The 14,557-nt window shown below is 53.0% G+C and overlaps 7 protein-coding genes across 7 annotated transcripts; 3 read left to right on the top strand and 4 right to left on the bottom strand.

The window, feature by feature from the left end:
- Positions 1-744: 744 nt before the first annotated feature.
- On the top strand, positions 745-1,386 carry PHYSODRAFT_306917 (hypothetical protein; the record flags this gene model as incomplete). Its single annotated transcript, XM_009539213.1, has 2 exons — positions 745-964; positions 1,043-1,386. 2 exons carry the CDS (start codon positions 745-747, stop codon positions 1,384-1,386), a joined length of 564 nt encoding a protein of 187 aa, XP_009537508.1.
- Positions 1,387-1,819: 433 nt separating this feature from the next.
- On the bottom strand, positions 1,820-2,035 carry PHYSODRAFT_418012 (hypothetical protein; the record flags this gene model as incomplete). The annotated part of the gene is made up of 1 exon (XM_009539214.1): positions 1,820-2,035. A coding segment is annotated over one exon (216 nt), but the record flags the coding sequence as incomplete, so codon positions are not given.
- A 437-nt stretch (positions 2,036-2,472) lies between these two features.
- PHYSODRAFT_530602 (hypothetical protein) lies at positions 2,473-2,925 on the bottom strand (the record flags this gene model as incomplete). The annotated part of the gene is made up of 1 exon (XM_009539215.1): positions 2,473-2,925. The coding sequence occupies one exon, from the start codon at positions 2,923-2,925 to the stop codon at positions 2,473-2,475; it is 453 nt and encodes a 150-aa protein (XP_009537510.1).
- A 559-nt stretch (positions 2,926-3,484) lies between these two features.
- On the bottom strand, positions 3,485-4,543 carry PHYSODRAFT_530590 (hypothetical protein; the record flags this gene model as incomplete). Its single annotated transcript, XM_009539216.1, has 1 exon — positions 3,485-4,543. The coding sequence occupies one exon, from the start codon at positions 4,541-4,543 to the stop codon at positions 3,485-3,487; it is 1,059 nt and encodes a 352-aa protein (XP_009537511.1).
- A 243-nt stretch (positions 4,544-4,786) lies between these two features.
- On the top strand, positions 4,787-5,455 carry PHYSODRAFT_530317 (hypothetical protein; the record flags this gene model as incomplete). Its single annotated transcript, XM_009539217.1, has 1 exon — positions 4,787-5,455. The coding sequence occupies one exon, from the start codon at positions 4,787-4,789 to the stop codon at positions 5,453-5,455; it is 669 nt and encodes a 222-aa protein (XP_009537512.1).
- An 804-nt stretch (positions 5,456-6,259) lies between these two features.
- PHYSODRAFT_288982 (hypothetical protein) lies at positions 6,260-6,676 on the bottom strand (the record flags this gene model as incomplete). The annotated part of the gene is made up of 1 exon (XM_009539218.1): positions 6,260-6,676. The coding sequence occupies one exon, from the start codon at positions 6,674-6,676 to the stop codon at positions 6,260-6,262; it is 417 nt and encodes a 138-aa protein (XP_009537513.1).
- Positions 6,677-7,614: 938 nt separating this feature from the next.
- Positions 7,615-9,236, top strand: PHYSODRAFT_529822 (hypothetical protein; the record flags this gene model as incomplete). Its single annotated transcript, XM_009539219.1, is given in 3 exon segments — positions 7,615-7,773; positions 7,879-8,623; positions 8,635-9,236. 3 exon segments carry the CDS (start codon positions 7,615-7,617, stop codon positions 9,234-9,236), a joined length of 1,506 nt encoding a protein of 501 aa, XP_009537514.1.
- Between the last annotated feature and the right edge of the window lie 5,321 nt (positions 9,237-14,557).

The raw sequence follows: 14,557 nt of genomic DNA on the forward strand, positions 1-14,557 counted from the left end.
TGCCGGGAGCGGTTCTAGAGCAGTACCGAATTGCTCTTCCGAGCTTGAACATGACGCGACGACAAGCTGCTACGATAGCAGTCACGTCAACTGTGTTCCCACAGACGTCCAAGATCGGAATGTCAGCTCTCATCGGGTTCCCACTTCCTTTCGCTCTCGTTATGGGCGTAGCAGGGAAGATGGTGGTTGTCGTTTGGAGCGGCGTCATTTTGTTCGGAGCGAGGATGAAGAGAGACGCAGTGCTGCGCAAGGAGCTTCTGAGCTTCATGAACGTCGTCAACGGCCCGATGCTTCCTCATGCTTTTGTATCCCATCTATCTCTACGGCTTCATCCACCTGGGGCCTCTTGGACAGACCCTCTATCTTGGTCTTCTACCCGTCATCAAGCTGGATAACAAGTACGACTTGATGGCCCAGATCGTAATTTTCAACATGGACGTGTTCAACGCGATGTACGTCTCCAGTTGCATCCAAAGCGCGAAGTCCCTCAGTGCCATTTTGCTCTCGGTTGGACTGGATATCCTGTTTGCAGGGATATCAATGTACGACGTCGCAGCGATGGCGAAAAGAGTGGGTCTCCTACGACGCAAACTGTCAGCAAACCATCCATTGAGATTCGCTAGTGCAGTCCAAATTGCAGCGCAGATTATCAAAGAAGACGACCGGGCATGACTTCGGCTGTCGCAGCGTCGATACCTCATCGAAGCAGCGGTGCCCAAGCTGCCCGACAGTAGCGAAAACTCAATGGGTACTACCACTGACACTGATGGAGCTGTAGAAGTCTACACGAAGCCAACCATAGAGGCAGATCTCGCTATTATTTCAGCCCCCGAGACGTTGAGTCGCGTGTTCTCGGACAAAGAGCGACAACGGTTCATTGATCGAGCAGCGCAGCTACTTTTCACCTCCGAATTTGTCACACCACTCGCGCTGTATACGAAATTTGTTGTCCCATTCATTTTTGGTAAGTGTCGTTCGTCAGTACTCTGATTGTGATTTTTTCTTCTACGGTAGCTTATAAGTGCTGCTTGTACCATTGCAGCCGCATGCACAGCTATCCTGTTCCACTTGCCGAACCACGACTATGATGATGCCGTTCTCAAGGAAAACATAAGCTGCGTGGCAATGTTGGGCGTCTCCGAGCTTTTGGTGCTTTTGGTGTGTAGCGCTATACTCCAGCGAAGACTCGACATTCCCATGCTACACATGGTCTCCTTTGGGCTTGCCTACGGGGGGAGGATGGTGCAAACGAACCTGTTCCTTGCCATATTCTACCCCATCCAAAACTCACAATGGTACGCGGCTAGCATAGAATTCATCACTTGTACAGTACACTACACTAAAACGTGCCTTTTGCTAACCTCTTCTGCACCATTAAGGGGCTGACTTTAGCTTTGAATTGAGCTGGCTCAAGCATTAGTCGACACCCTGAAATACTGTTCCACACCTTCTATAGCTATGTCTTTGCCACTGAAACAAAAAAATATTTCGTAAGATTTCTGGTGTTCAAACATGGCACTCCACGCCCTCGTGCGTGGCCAGGCGCCAGTAACAAAGCTGTTTGGTAAGTAAACACGTTTTTTTCTGTCATGGCAAATTCCCGCTTGTTGGCAAGTACATGGAATCATTTGAACTACTTATATATAAATCTTTACTTAGTACTTAAAGTTCTGATCATTTTCAGTCGTCGTCGTCGTCTTACTTGTTGGGGGCGTGCCGAACCCGGCACAAAAGTTGAAAATTACGTTGCAGCGCCTCCACAGTCGGGGTGTGGCGTGGAGGTTGCCCCTTGATTACGCTGCAATGTTGCCTTGACCATCATGTCGCCCGCCATCCGTGCTGTTAGTTGTGAGCTCATTCTTGTGTACCGCTCAATGGCGTCCGATCTCCACCTCCCGAAAAGCTTGATGGCCAAGCTGTCGTAGCCCGCATTGAAGAGTGCTGAGGCACCTCCGCTACGAAGTGAGTGGGAGCCGTAACTGTCTGGTTCGTGCCCAACGAGTTCAGCTGCGTGTTTCAAAGCACTGACGAGGTCTCGGACTTGTAAGTTGTGGGTCCGCGTAACTTTGCAGAGTAGAGTGTCCGCCTTCGCGCCAATGGAAAGGTGATGCTGAACGAGATACCAGCACGCCATTACTGGGCAGCATTGGGCGTGACCAGACCGACCCAGCACACGAGTACATCCATCGCCAAACTGGTCAGTCTTGCTGCCTCGAAAACGAATTTGAACCTTTTTCACTCGATCGATCAATTCTTGGTCGCGGCCTTGATCATCCAGGAAGCGTACATCGGACCTTTGAATAGCATATTCTTTTACCCTCGTGCCGTCAGCTAGATACTCGGAGCGGCGCAAAAGAAAGAAGAAGCCCAGCACTGAAGCCCCCCAGATGACTCGGTGCTGGGCACAGGAAAAATCGAGGGAGTTGTGCAATTTTCCGAGGAGATGCATGGTGACGGGGGCCATGGGGTTGGTTAGAGGGTCTTCTCTGCGCATGCCGACGACAGCAAGTTGGTGTCCGGGGGACAGTCCGACTTTGTATCCGACGAAGCGCTTGTGATACCACGAGATGTGGCAGAGTTTGGAGAGCACGGTGGAGGTAGAGTTGCCTCTTTCGGACGAGTTCCATCCGAATTTCCAGCAGTAGATTGCGAAAAGTGCGAGCTGATAAAATGAATGGCGCTCTTCGTCCTTGGGTAACCATTTAGGCAGTCGCATTTCCGTGCACCATCGCACCCACTGTGACCAAGTAGCTGAGTATTTAACGTTTGATGGCGAGGCCAGTGAGCGGGATTGAAGTCCTTCGAGAAGTTCGTGTAGAGTTTGCGAAAGATTGGCGGCACGGCTGTCTGTTCCCACGACACAGAAAAGTTAGTCCACACAGTTTTATAAGGATCCGTCCAGGCCCTCGATGCTGCGTCTGCCATGGTGTTGGTCGACCCTGGTAAATGCTCCACCGATACTCGTAAGTTGAAGTTGGCTTCGGCTAGACCAATTGCCCTGTTGATTTCTTGGCTGAGTTCATTCTTTGAAGAAAGTCAATTGCTCCACTGCACTGCTGAAATATTGTCACTCCAGCACTTCACGTGAAGCATTTGGCCGGACGAATTGCTCGACCACGACGAACCCCAGGTCCACAGTGCCAATGCGATGCACAGATGCTCCCGCACATTAATGGAGAAGCTGTTGAAATGCGTGTCATCGTTGGCGATTAGAAGAGTCTCGGTCTCGTCAAATTTTTCTTGGATAAATTTATTTGCGCCAGGGTCCAGAATCGCCAAACCCCTGTAAATGCATAAAGACATGATGTAGCCTCAAGACAAATGTACCTGGACTCCATCCAAGTGGACTGGTCTTATGTCAAAAGAAAACTCGTCCACTCTTCACAGAATTCCTACCGAAATTGTTTTTTTCTTTCTCTATGGCAGCATCACTTCTCACAAGGCAAGAGTTCATGCATTCGCATTTGGCATCGCTGTTCGCGTTTTATAGAATTATACTCTCCACGATATGGCTTCCACTTCTTGCTTTACTATGCGCGCTGCAGAGACCTTTAGACTGCACCTGTTTGCCGCACCCAGGTTCCGAGCACTGCTTCCCTCCGCCATGCTCAAAGCATCTGCCCGCCGACCGAGACGTCTTGGTACAGTCAGGGAACGAGCAGCTCCTGGATCCTCCGTGGGTTATGCACAAGCCGTGCAGCTGAGCACTCTTGGTGCAGTCCGGATGCACGCAGCGCTTCCCGCCGTGGCTCACGCACAAGCCCTGGGACTGCGCAAACTTCTCGCAGCCTGCGCGGGAGCACATTGCTCGCTTGCGCGGATTTCGCGTCTGCCCCGCTGTACTCTCCTCCTTGGTCGGGTCACTTTCGGTTCCCTGTACGTTATCCTGTATCACCTGTTGCCTCTCCACCTTCACTTCAACCACTTGGTTCGTCGCTCCTTGCTGCGCCCAGCCGTTCACCAGCAGCGACATCATCGACCCGTTGCTCTGCTGCACCGGATTCGGGGCCACAGGGACGACATAGTTGCTGTACCCCGCCTGGATCGGATATCCCGGGGCGGGGTAGCTGACCTTGTTGCTGCCGTCGTTGTAGCCGATCCAACCCGCTGCTTGACCTGCCGAGCTGACACTTGGTGCTTCTAGCCCCGGTACCTCCTTGGGCCACTCGTTCAGCAGCAGCGACATCATGGAGCTGCCTTTCCCCGCGTTCGCGTTATCCTGTATCGTGACCGGTTTAGCGTCGACGTCGCCCTTGGACCGACTGGGGCGTCGTCGTCCGCCCCCGTGGTCTCCGCACTTGCCCTTGGACGTGACGGTCTTGTTGCAGCCTGGATGGGTGCACACGCGCCGCCCGCCGTGCGCCACGCAGAGCCCCTTGTACTGCGCCTGCTTCTCGCAGCCCTCGCGCGTGCACTGGCCCACGCCCGTGTGCGTGCGGCACTTGCCGTTCGACTGGGCCTTGTTGACGCAGCCGACCGTCGAGCAGCGCGCGCCGTCCCCGCGGCCGCCTCGTCCTCCGCGCGCGCCCCGGTCCGACGTCATCCAAAGCGGCAATGGGGCGATCGATGCCAGTCAAAGACGCCAGTCAATACAGGATAAGGACGCGGAGCCTCGCCTGGTCTGACTGTGGGCTAATTATGGATAAGGCAGACCAACGTCAGAAGGTGGTCATGCTCTTCAACTGTAATACATTATCTATAGAGCATATCGGGATAAAGCGCAGCCGATATAAGAGCAAAAGCATCCAAAAGGACACACAGTTCAATGCGCCGCTTCCTGGCCAAGATGTCTTCAACTCGCGCCAAGAACGCCAAGAACCCAGCCGCTACGGCCCTTGGAGGCAAGGTGTTGCGCCAGTGGAGACCTAATGTTGCCGGACCGGAGCTGCTGGTCACGCAGGGCGACCTCACGAGCTGCAGGGCCGACGCAGTCGTCAACGCCGCCAACACGCGCCTCCAGCATGGCGGGGGTCTGGCTGGCGCTATTGTACGCAAGGGTGGGGTCTCCATACTGGAGGAGAGCGACAAGTGGATTAATAGTCACGGACCTCTGAAGGTCGGGGACGCCGTCGCCACCAGCGCCGGAAAGTTGCCGTGCCGGCACGTGATCCACACGGTCGGGCCCAATGTCGGCAGTGCAAAGCCGACTGCCGAGCACTCGGCCCAGTTGAGACGCGCAGTGTGGAGCGCGTTAATGGAGGCCGACCGACTCGAGGCCAAGGCGGTGGCGGTGCCGGGCATCTCCACCGGCATCTTCGGGTACCCGCGGGACCTCGGCGCGCTGGAAATTGTGCGCGAGTCTGTACGCTTTTGCACGGAGAAAGGAGGGGAGACGACAGTGGAGCGTATTGCATTGATGAACATCGACGACCCAACGGTCGCGAGTTTCGTGATGGCAGTAGATGGCGCTAGGAAGCAACGAGAAGATGCAGACGGAAGACGACAACATTTGTGAACAGCTCTCGGGGCTGAACATCCGCGAGTAAGAATAAATATGATACGGTTTCAAACGAAAAGATGCTTACGAACCTAAGTACGAATCGCGATTTAACCGCATCAATCGAAAGAGACGTGTCTTGTGCTTCGTTTAAGCTATCGAATGCTTTGAAATGTTGAGAACTCGCGGAGTGACATCGGTCTAGAAAAATTATCTCCATTTTCGGACCCCCTAAATTCACGATTTTATTTGGGGCGTTGACCTCAATATTTTCTCAATTTTAACGTATTGTATATTATCGGAAAGCTCGCGCTAAAAGCAAGCGAACCAGAGCTTTTTTACGCTTTTTACGTGTGCTTTTCACTTTCGAATTTTTGATGTCCGGTTATTTCCGAAAATTGATTGGTCAACTTCAAACGCGATTATCTCGATAACTCCAAATGGCGCCTAAGCATCATTTCGTTTGAAACCGTCTCATATCATCCTGTGAGAACCTACGGGTATTGCCTCAACGCCAAGAAATCGTACGTGTATTTTCGACGCTTGGATCTAGTTGGTGCGTTTGTATTGTGAATTCCGGTCAAATTTGCCGAATCGGGTCGGTTTTGGGGCAACCGACCAATACAAACATCAAGTCATTTGCCGAATCGCCGGCCAACAAACATATGGTTCTGTGCCCGCACGTCAAGCCCAATCCGTACTTAGTATGGTGTCAAGGGGGCATAGCCGGGCGACCATAGTCAAGCTTTGGCGATTCGCTGGCGGTTTGCCACGGTCGATTCAATCCGCCCCGCTCGGAAAATTAGCGTAGAACTCACAATACTACTTCAAGTTCGCTACGTGTTCCGCGTCGCGCTTTCTGGCAGCTGCCGCGTTGGCCTTTGCCTCAATGTCGGCTAGATATGCTTTGTAACCCCTGTACTCCAAGTAGTGTCTGTTTCCGCCAGCAGCTGACCGCAAGTTCTTCCCCCAGTTGACGAATAAAACGAAATCCTTGGCTAAATTTTTTTCCTCGTCGAACATTCGATCTTCATCAAGTTCCTTCACATCCACGCCACTGTCTTCAGACGCCTTCCCCCGCCTCAGAGATCGTTTGGTTTTTCTCGCAGCTTCAGTCACTCGATGCCCTCCGTCAAACTCCGTGGAGGCGACGCTGACCAGCGGAGACTGATCGATGGCAGTAGCGCATGTCGCCAGGAAGATGGTAATCGCCAGAAGCACAACACAGAACGAGTGCATGGTTGGTCGAAGATCTCAATTCGTCCGGTGAGGGGTGTGAGCGAGTTGTCACCAGTGGAGTATAAAGGAGAATGACACTTCGAGAGAACTTGCGTACAACCTACCTCTACTACAGTATAAGCACCGTACGTGAAGAACAGCACAAGCATCCATAGGCACGGACACAGATCCGGCTTTTATTTGCTGGCATACTAGTAGCATTGGAAATGCTCATCACTGAGGGGGCTTCATCTCCGTCTGGTCGTGCAGAATCGCAATTCATGTATTCGTAAATGTATAATACGAATCGCCTTGATCTTCATCAGCGCTAGATATTCCTACGATACGAATCGAATGGCCGAACCATATGGTCACCTACATTTTCGTGATCAGTACCTGTAACGTGTCTGCAAGGGTGTATTAGTCAATACCACTGCTCCGTCTTAATTAAAAAAAATATAAATAGGATACTTGCTGCGTATAAATAAAACAGTGCTGCAGCTCCACTACTGTAGGTATACATTGTAGAGTATGTACAATGGCATCCAGCAAGCCAACTACTGGCAGCTCGTAATCGGATTAGCATTTATTAATACATTTAGATGATACGAGTGCATTCCGGAGTTTCTAACAGTCTACCTTGTTACGCCAGACAACCAGAGGTTGGTCTCGTTAACCGCGGAATGAACTTCTCTGGTTTTCCCCACATGGATGCTTAGAAGGGCGAGAGGAAAAGCAGTATTGCAATCCAAAAGTCAGGAAGCGTGCAAGTATAAAATATTGACTCGGAAATGAAGATTTTCAGGAGTGGAGCAGTGAAAATAGCTTTTTAGAAGGAAGGCAGGAAGTTGAAACCAACGCAGATGAAGACGTAGAACAGCGTTAGTTTCAGACTTCCTTTACAGCGCTCACAGCTTTAGAAAAGCGACCCTTCAGCTCTCTGCATTCGCCTCAGCAACATGCCGCGTCTAACGTCGCGATCGACACTGCATCTCCTGCCTGAGGATGTACCGGCAGGCGCCTTCCCTCTACCATTCTATGCCCGAGTCGTCGGTATAGAGGGGGACGAGGTCAAGTTCCGAAGCTTTGACGGGGAAGAAGGAGCGCTTTCGCGGTCCGTCGCCGCTCGCCGAACAGTCACGATAGCGGCCGTGAACAAGATGAGGAGGGTGTCGCTGCTTCGCCGGCCAGTGGCCGTCACCACGGGAGATCCGGAGCCCAAGACTTCCCATGGTCAAGTCGTTGGTGTTGAGGATGGCGAGGTGACAGTCGAGTCCGACGGTACCCAAATCGTTGCTCACGTCGACGCGATCAAGGTGGTGGCGCCTGTGGTGGCTCTACTTCTGCAGCATGTCGCGCTCGACACGAGCGAGTGGAGTTCTGCGGACGTCGACAACATGCAGACGGCCATACTATCGAGGGTATTGGGAGAAGGGAATAACGAGGGAAGCCGGTCTATCAGCTGTATACTTAGTGGACTGATCGACGAACAGAATCATCCCGAGCCGTCTGCAATCTGCAAGTGGGTGGATCCTCAGTCGGGATCAGAGACACAATTTCCTCTCCAACACGGTGGCGCGCCGGCGGCACTTGGCGAATCGTTTTGCCGCGCACACGACGAATATGTGGTGTCCACCGGTACACAAGAGGTACAATGCCAATCTGGCAATACCGGGTCATGTGAACTTTTCGACCCCTTCAACGATGATGACGACGGTTTTCCAGATGCATCGGACCCGATCGCCAGACCGGTTCCAGCCACTGTGCAAGCAGCAGGATCACAACGCAGCCAATCCCTCCATGGTACCAGTGAGGAAGTTGCTGAGCCTCCACACCAAAGACGCCGTACCACAGAGGCCACTGATTCTCTCCACAAGGATGCCCTGATTGTAGCGAGGCTAAGTCACGACCCCGAACTACTCGACCGTTTCCTGAACCTCCGTGAGCAGTCCAGGACTCAAGCGTCCAGTGCATCGCAGATGATGAAGAAAAACAACCGCTACCACCATTGGCGTCGCCGTGCAAGGCTAAGAGCACGACCAAGAAGTCCAAGTATGCGTTTTCGCCACAGCGAGAGCGCCAGGAAGTTCACGACAAGCTAACATCGGAGCGCCACAGAGGTAACTACCCTGATACTTATGTGCATAGTCGGATCCGATCCGGTGCCCTGCTTTGCAAGTCTCTCCCCGGCGTGTTGACTCGCGCGTACGACTACCGGTTTGGCATTGAAGGTCTCTCGATAATGCACTTCAGCTTTATGGACAGAAAGAAACGTATGGAGTGGATTGACTCGGGCGGTGCCAATTTCTCGAACATTTCGGCGACAGCGGACTTCGAACCAGCTCCAGCAGCCACCAGCATCAACGACGTTGTTGGTGCGGTGCGTGTTTTCCAGGTGTTCGCGCGCGAATACTGCGTCACTAGCGCGATTAAGCTGGTGGATGCCATCATTGGATTTATTGAGGCCAAGATTATGGCTCTGCGCTTGGTCCATCTTGCTCAAGTCGGTAGCCTCATGACTCCTCAGGAATCGCCTAGGTTCCGAACCTTGGAAGGTGACCTTGGACTCGTCGATCGCTGAGGCGACTTCGGCGCTCGCCAACAAACTCACGAGGAGAAAGAGAAGAATAACGTGGACGCGTCCACCTGTGCAAGCTGACATCGCCATATTCAAGTCAGCAACGAGGAGGTAAAAAGCACAATGAGCTCCAGCCTCAAAAAAAGGTAGGGACACTACTGTACATACGATTACGTACATGTATTATAGTACCTCGAAATAGTAAATACACGTAATACTGGGCTCAACACTACGTCCAAATCGAGAGTCATTATCCCTCTAACCCCGTATTCTGTATCCTACAGAATAAGTATTGTCACAGGACATAATATCCAGCAAACTTGTCCTCTCTTTCGAACTTCGCAATGGATGTTTGTATAGCCGGTCTTGTGCACATCTTCCTGTTAGATTAGCGATGGGAAGATAAACGGGGTTTATTCCGCGGTAATAGACGGACGAGTATAAACCACCAACAGGTTTGAAAATTCGGGTGGAAGCCTAAAACTGCCGCGTGTCAGCCACTCGTACTTTCCTTCATTCCGAAACTGCGCTGTTCAAAACGTCGCAATGCAAGCTTTGTTGGGGCCAGTCGAGCGCGCCCAAGTGGCCAAGGACCATGGCCGAAGACGATCATGATGAGCGCCATTGTGATCTACAGGTAAGCGAGAGCGTGTACTTTGCTCTGTAACATTGTACTAGTGGTATATTGATTCTACGTTGCGATGTTGATTACCAGACCTGGTGATCCGACCCAGACGACGCTATGAGCTCTCGCGTGTGGCCCGATCGGCAGATCGATTGCGGAGTCAGCGCACAACCTCATCGGTTCCTACGAAGCCGACTACAGTCGGGTCTACCGCTATATTGTAGCTGATGCAGTGGCTACTCAAAAGGCTACAGAAGAAGCGCTCCTCATGGTGTGGCTACACCGGAGACTACAGAAGAAGCGGTAGATGCTACGACGGATGCTACAGAAGAAGCTCTCCGCGTGATGAGGTTACACCGGTGATTACAGAAGAAGGGACAGAGGTTACGACGGAGGCTACCGATGAAAGCTGCAGGAATGGAGCGGCAGTGCCGGAGACTACAGAGCAAAGCGGAGGCTGCCAAAATGGCGAAGATGACCCACGGCTGGCGCGAACATTGAAGAGCGTGCGCATGTAAAGGAAGAAGTAGACGTTGGCATGAATATCATATATTGTCCTGTTTCGTACAAGAGGAACCGTGTGTAGTGCGTGTCATTACGGGCTATTGAGCATGCAAGCTCCCTGGTGTTGTTAGAGAGACAATCGTAACAAGCTTGTTAGGTGGGCTAAAGAAATCTAATGATGCGCTAATGTCAAGCACAAGGAAGAATTCGCCCAGTTCCTCCTCACTACGTCAGTTAGGAACTGGGCGATTTCTTCCACCGCGTTTATCGCGACGTGCCGAAGATGGGTGGCTGGAGCCGAAGTATGCTGCCTTAGCAGCCTTGCAAGGTATTACCATGTAGCAGGTTTTGAGCGTGCTCTACGCTCGCCACGACCAATAGAAGCTCGCCATTTCGGCATATGGTGGATAGATTGAGCATATTTTGTTCACTTTCGTAGCTGTTCGGTGCACAATGTACCCAGCGCTTGACCGCAAGATGCGAAAAGGCTTCCAACAGCAAATCTTTGACAGGTTTTGAAGTATACTTTAATCTAGTCTAATGCTTCTTCTGTAGGATACAGAATAAGGTCTGGGGCTAGAAGAGTTAAAGCAACATTGAAAATCAGCCTCAATGTGTGGGATCAATAACATTGATGGGGTCCAATGTTGCGTGATCGCTAACATTGACGCAATGTAAATTTTCCAGACGTGAAACTTTATGTTTGGAGCGACTGGCTCACAACAGCTCTCATTTCAGAATTTACCGGGTAGGAAGCAAGCGCCCGCGCGCTCGCTCAGCCTCCGCGTCGTGCGACCGTCTGCAGCGGTCACCCGCTCAACCTTATTCTAATGTGTGCATGTCCTACTGTGGTGCTTATATGCGTGTGTGTACTACGTATGCGGGAGCAAACGCCTTCCCAGTGCGTTGCGTTGCGTTAGGCGCGATGCGTGTTGCATGCGATCGAATGCGCTATCTTCCAAGCAGTCGTGAGCGCTTTTAATGCGCCTCTAGCCAACAGCGCAGTTAGGTTAAAGGGGGAGTGCGAGCGAACGCGAGCGCGAGCCTCGCTGAGCGCGTTCACTGATCGTCAACACCCGCCGATCAGGCGGGGGCGGGTCTGCGCGAGCGAGCGAAGGCGAGCGCTGCAACCCGATATTTTTTTCCTAGACACCGCGCCTGGCCGAGTCGAGGACTTAGTGTAAGACACGAGGGGGTGGGGCAGGCCGGAAGTTTAGCCGTAGTGTATTGCTCTGTTGGTAAACTACAAAGTGAGGACACGAGGTACAGATCTCCCCTAAAAATCTGCACGAGCAATGTACAATATACCTCGCAAAGGTAGTGCAGACATGCTCGAGATTTGCTCCAGCTGTCAGGAGGGTGTACTGAGTTAGATGAGGAAAAATGTCGCAAAGCCGGAAAGTCTAATCGAGCTCGGCTCTGATGCTGCGCCACGCCTATGCGAAATCGACAAACTCAGTACAATTGTATTTATGTCTAACCTTTGTGAAATGTTTAACCTCGCAGCTTTTATTGGTCCGACCTTCGCAGATTCTCCGGGGAGATCTGTACTCCTAATGCTGCGGCTCCTGCTAACCAGTGGAGCTGCAGTTACCGTCAACTAAGTTGTCGTTAAATGGGCATCTAGTTTGTCGTTATAGCTCACTTGATTTCTGCCTGATCATCAGGATTCCGTTATGCACGGGGCACTGTAATCTTACTTTGCGTTATCCACAAGATTCATTGTCGCAGTCATCACGCTTGCCGTGATTGACTGCGACCAATAGTACTGCTGCTAGCTGGGGCAGGCTGGAGATTGCCTGCACTACAACTTCAAGCATATCAGCTATAATAGCCGTTTGTTGGTTTGTAGCTTGTGGTTGAGGGGGCAAATTCCGAGGTGAGATTAAATGTTATCGTCTCTCAAACTACTCTCTAGTCTCCCCCTCCTGCTTTCCTTCTTGTTCTCCTTGTGCTCGTTGGTGCCTCTCATCAGACGGATTACTCCCGGTTTCCGCTTGACTTGATCTCAGAATATATGGGTCTCCCTGACCAGCCATTGGTGTACCCAGAGCCCGGCTGCCGCCGGCTCTCCTGTCGCCGTCGGATCCTCCGAGTCATCGGTGGATGTGGCCACACGTTCTCCTCGTCCATGTGCATCTATTGGCGGCGCCCCCGAAGACTCATGAACACTCGCACTCGCCGCTAATGCTGCACGACCGTCCCGACGATTCCGCTTGCGCTGATCAGGTACTTGAGCCTTTTGGTCCCCAACGCCTTGGTTAGCATGTCCGCGAGCTGATCCTCCGTCGGCACGTAGTTGACGACGATGTGTCCTTGGGACACATTCTCGCGGATGAAGTGATGCTTGATGTCCACGTGCTTGGTCCTCGCGTTGTACCCAGCGTTGCTTGCGAGGGCGATCGCGCCCTGGTTGTCCTCCCATACTTGGGTAGCTCCCACTTGCTCGTGACCCATGTCCTTGAGTCCACAGAACATCCTGCGTGCACAGGCTCAGCGTCATGTACTCGGCCTCCGCCGAGCTGAGCGCCACCGTGCGCTGGTACTTCGACTTGAAGACCACCGGTGCCCCGCTAATCATCACCATGGTGCCCGACACCGAGCGTCGGTCGTCGAGATTGCTGCCTCAGTCGGCGTCCGTGTGCGCCGTCACCTCGACCTTCTTCGCGTTCCCATTGTAGGCGATACCGATGTCTCGGGTGCTCTTCAGGTACCTGAGCACGCTGATGGCAGCTTCCCAGTGCTGCTGCCCGGGATTCTCGAGGACGCAACAGCTGGACGCCACATCAGGTCTGGTGCACGTTGTAATGTACAACAAACAGCCAATGAGTGCTCGATAGGGCTTCGCCTGAATTTCCTCACGTTCCTTCTGAGTCATCGGCGACTGAGTCTTCGACAACTTCATGCCCCACTCGCACGGGTTCACCACCACCTTGGCGTCCTGCAGGTTGAACCGCTTCACCACATCATCATGTATCGAGTCTGCTTGATCATGAGAGTCTTCGCCGATGAGGCATGGTCGATCTCCATACCGAGAATGAACTTGGCCTCGCCCAACTCCTTCATCTTAAACGCATTCTTGAGCGCCACCTTGACTTCCTGGATCTCGCTGCTTGTCTTGGCTGCGATGATCATATTGTCCACGTACAGGCAGACGTACACGAACCTGCCCTTCTCGCCCTTGACGTATACGCACTGGTCACCGCCGCAGCTCTGAAATCCGATTCCCACGAAGACTCGGTGGATGGTCTTATGCCAGGCATTTGCCGCCTGCTTCAGACCATAGATCGCCTTCTGCAGCCGACACATCATGCCCTTTGCGTTGATGATTCCATAGGGCACCTCCATGTAGACGCGCTCCACCAGGCCGCTGTTGAGAAAGGCGGTGTCCGCATGCAGCTGCTCGGTTATGTATGCCTCGGCCACCACAACTGACAACACCACTCGGATTGAGTTCATGTTGGCCACGGGCGAGTACGTCTCGAAGAAGTCCACGCCGTACTTCTGCTTATACCATTTCGCCACCAGGCGGGTCGAGCACTCGGTGTCCGACGGACCAGCGTCCATGACCCGTTGTCCGCGTGTGCCTTGCGCTCCGCATTCATTGCCTTCACCCACTCCGACGACTCGTCGCTCTGCATGGCCTGCTGATACGTGGTGGGTGCGTCGTTCGCATCGCCGACGTCTGCGGCATAAGCCAACACGGCCTCAGCCAATAGGCTGTCTTCGTCCACCCTTGGTCGCTTCGGAGACGGCGGCCAGAAGTTATCATTGTCCTCCGAGTCATCGGGACCATCTTCTTTCGACTCCTCGCCGTCTGCTAAACCATCTCCAAGTAGTAATACCGGTTCTCGGGCGCGCCAGGTCCGTTCCGGCTCGGGGTGGAAGACCATGTCATCATTCAATACCGGTCTCGCGAGTCGTCGGTACGTTGTCAGCTCCTGCAGGGATGGCTCCGACGCCTCCACCTCATGCACCTCCGTGTCCTCGACGGTCTCTTCCACCGATTCCTTCGGCTCGTCGGCGGCAGTTCGTTGTATCCCCTCGGGCAGTGCCGCATCCTCGACATCTTCCGTCAACTCAATGATCGGCGAGTTCTCGCTGGGCGCCGTGTCGTAGATGCCGTTCACCTCGCGCTCGTCCAGCTTCACCGACCTGGACACCTTCACCTTGTTCGACTCCATGCCGTACAGTC

The sequence above is a fragment of the Phytophthora sojae genome, assembly GCF_000149755.1.
Source record: "Phytophthora sojae unplaced genomic scaffold PHYSOscaffold_13, whole genome shotgun sequence".
NCBI lineage: Eukaryota > Oomycota > Peronosporomycetes > Peronosporales > Peronosporaceae > Phytophthora > Phytophthora sojae.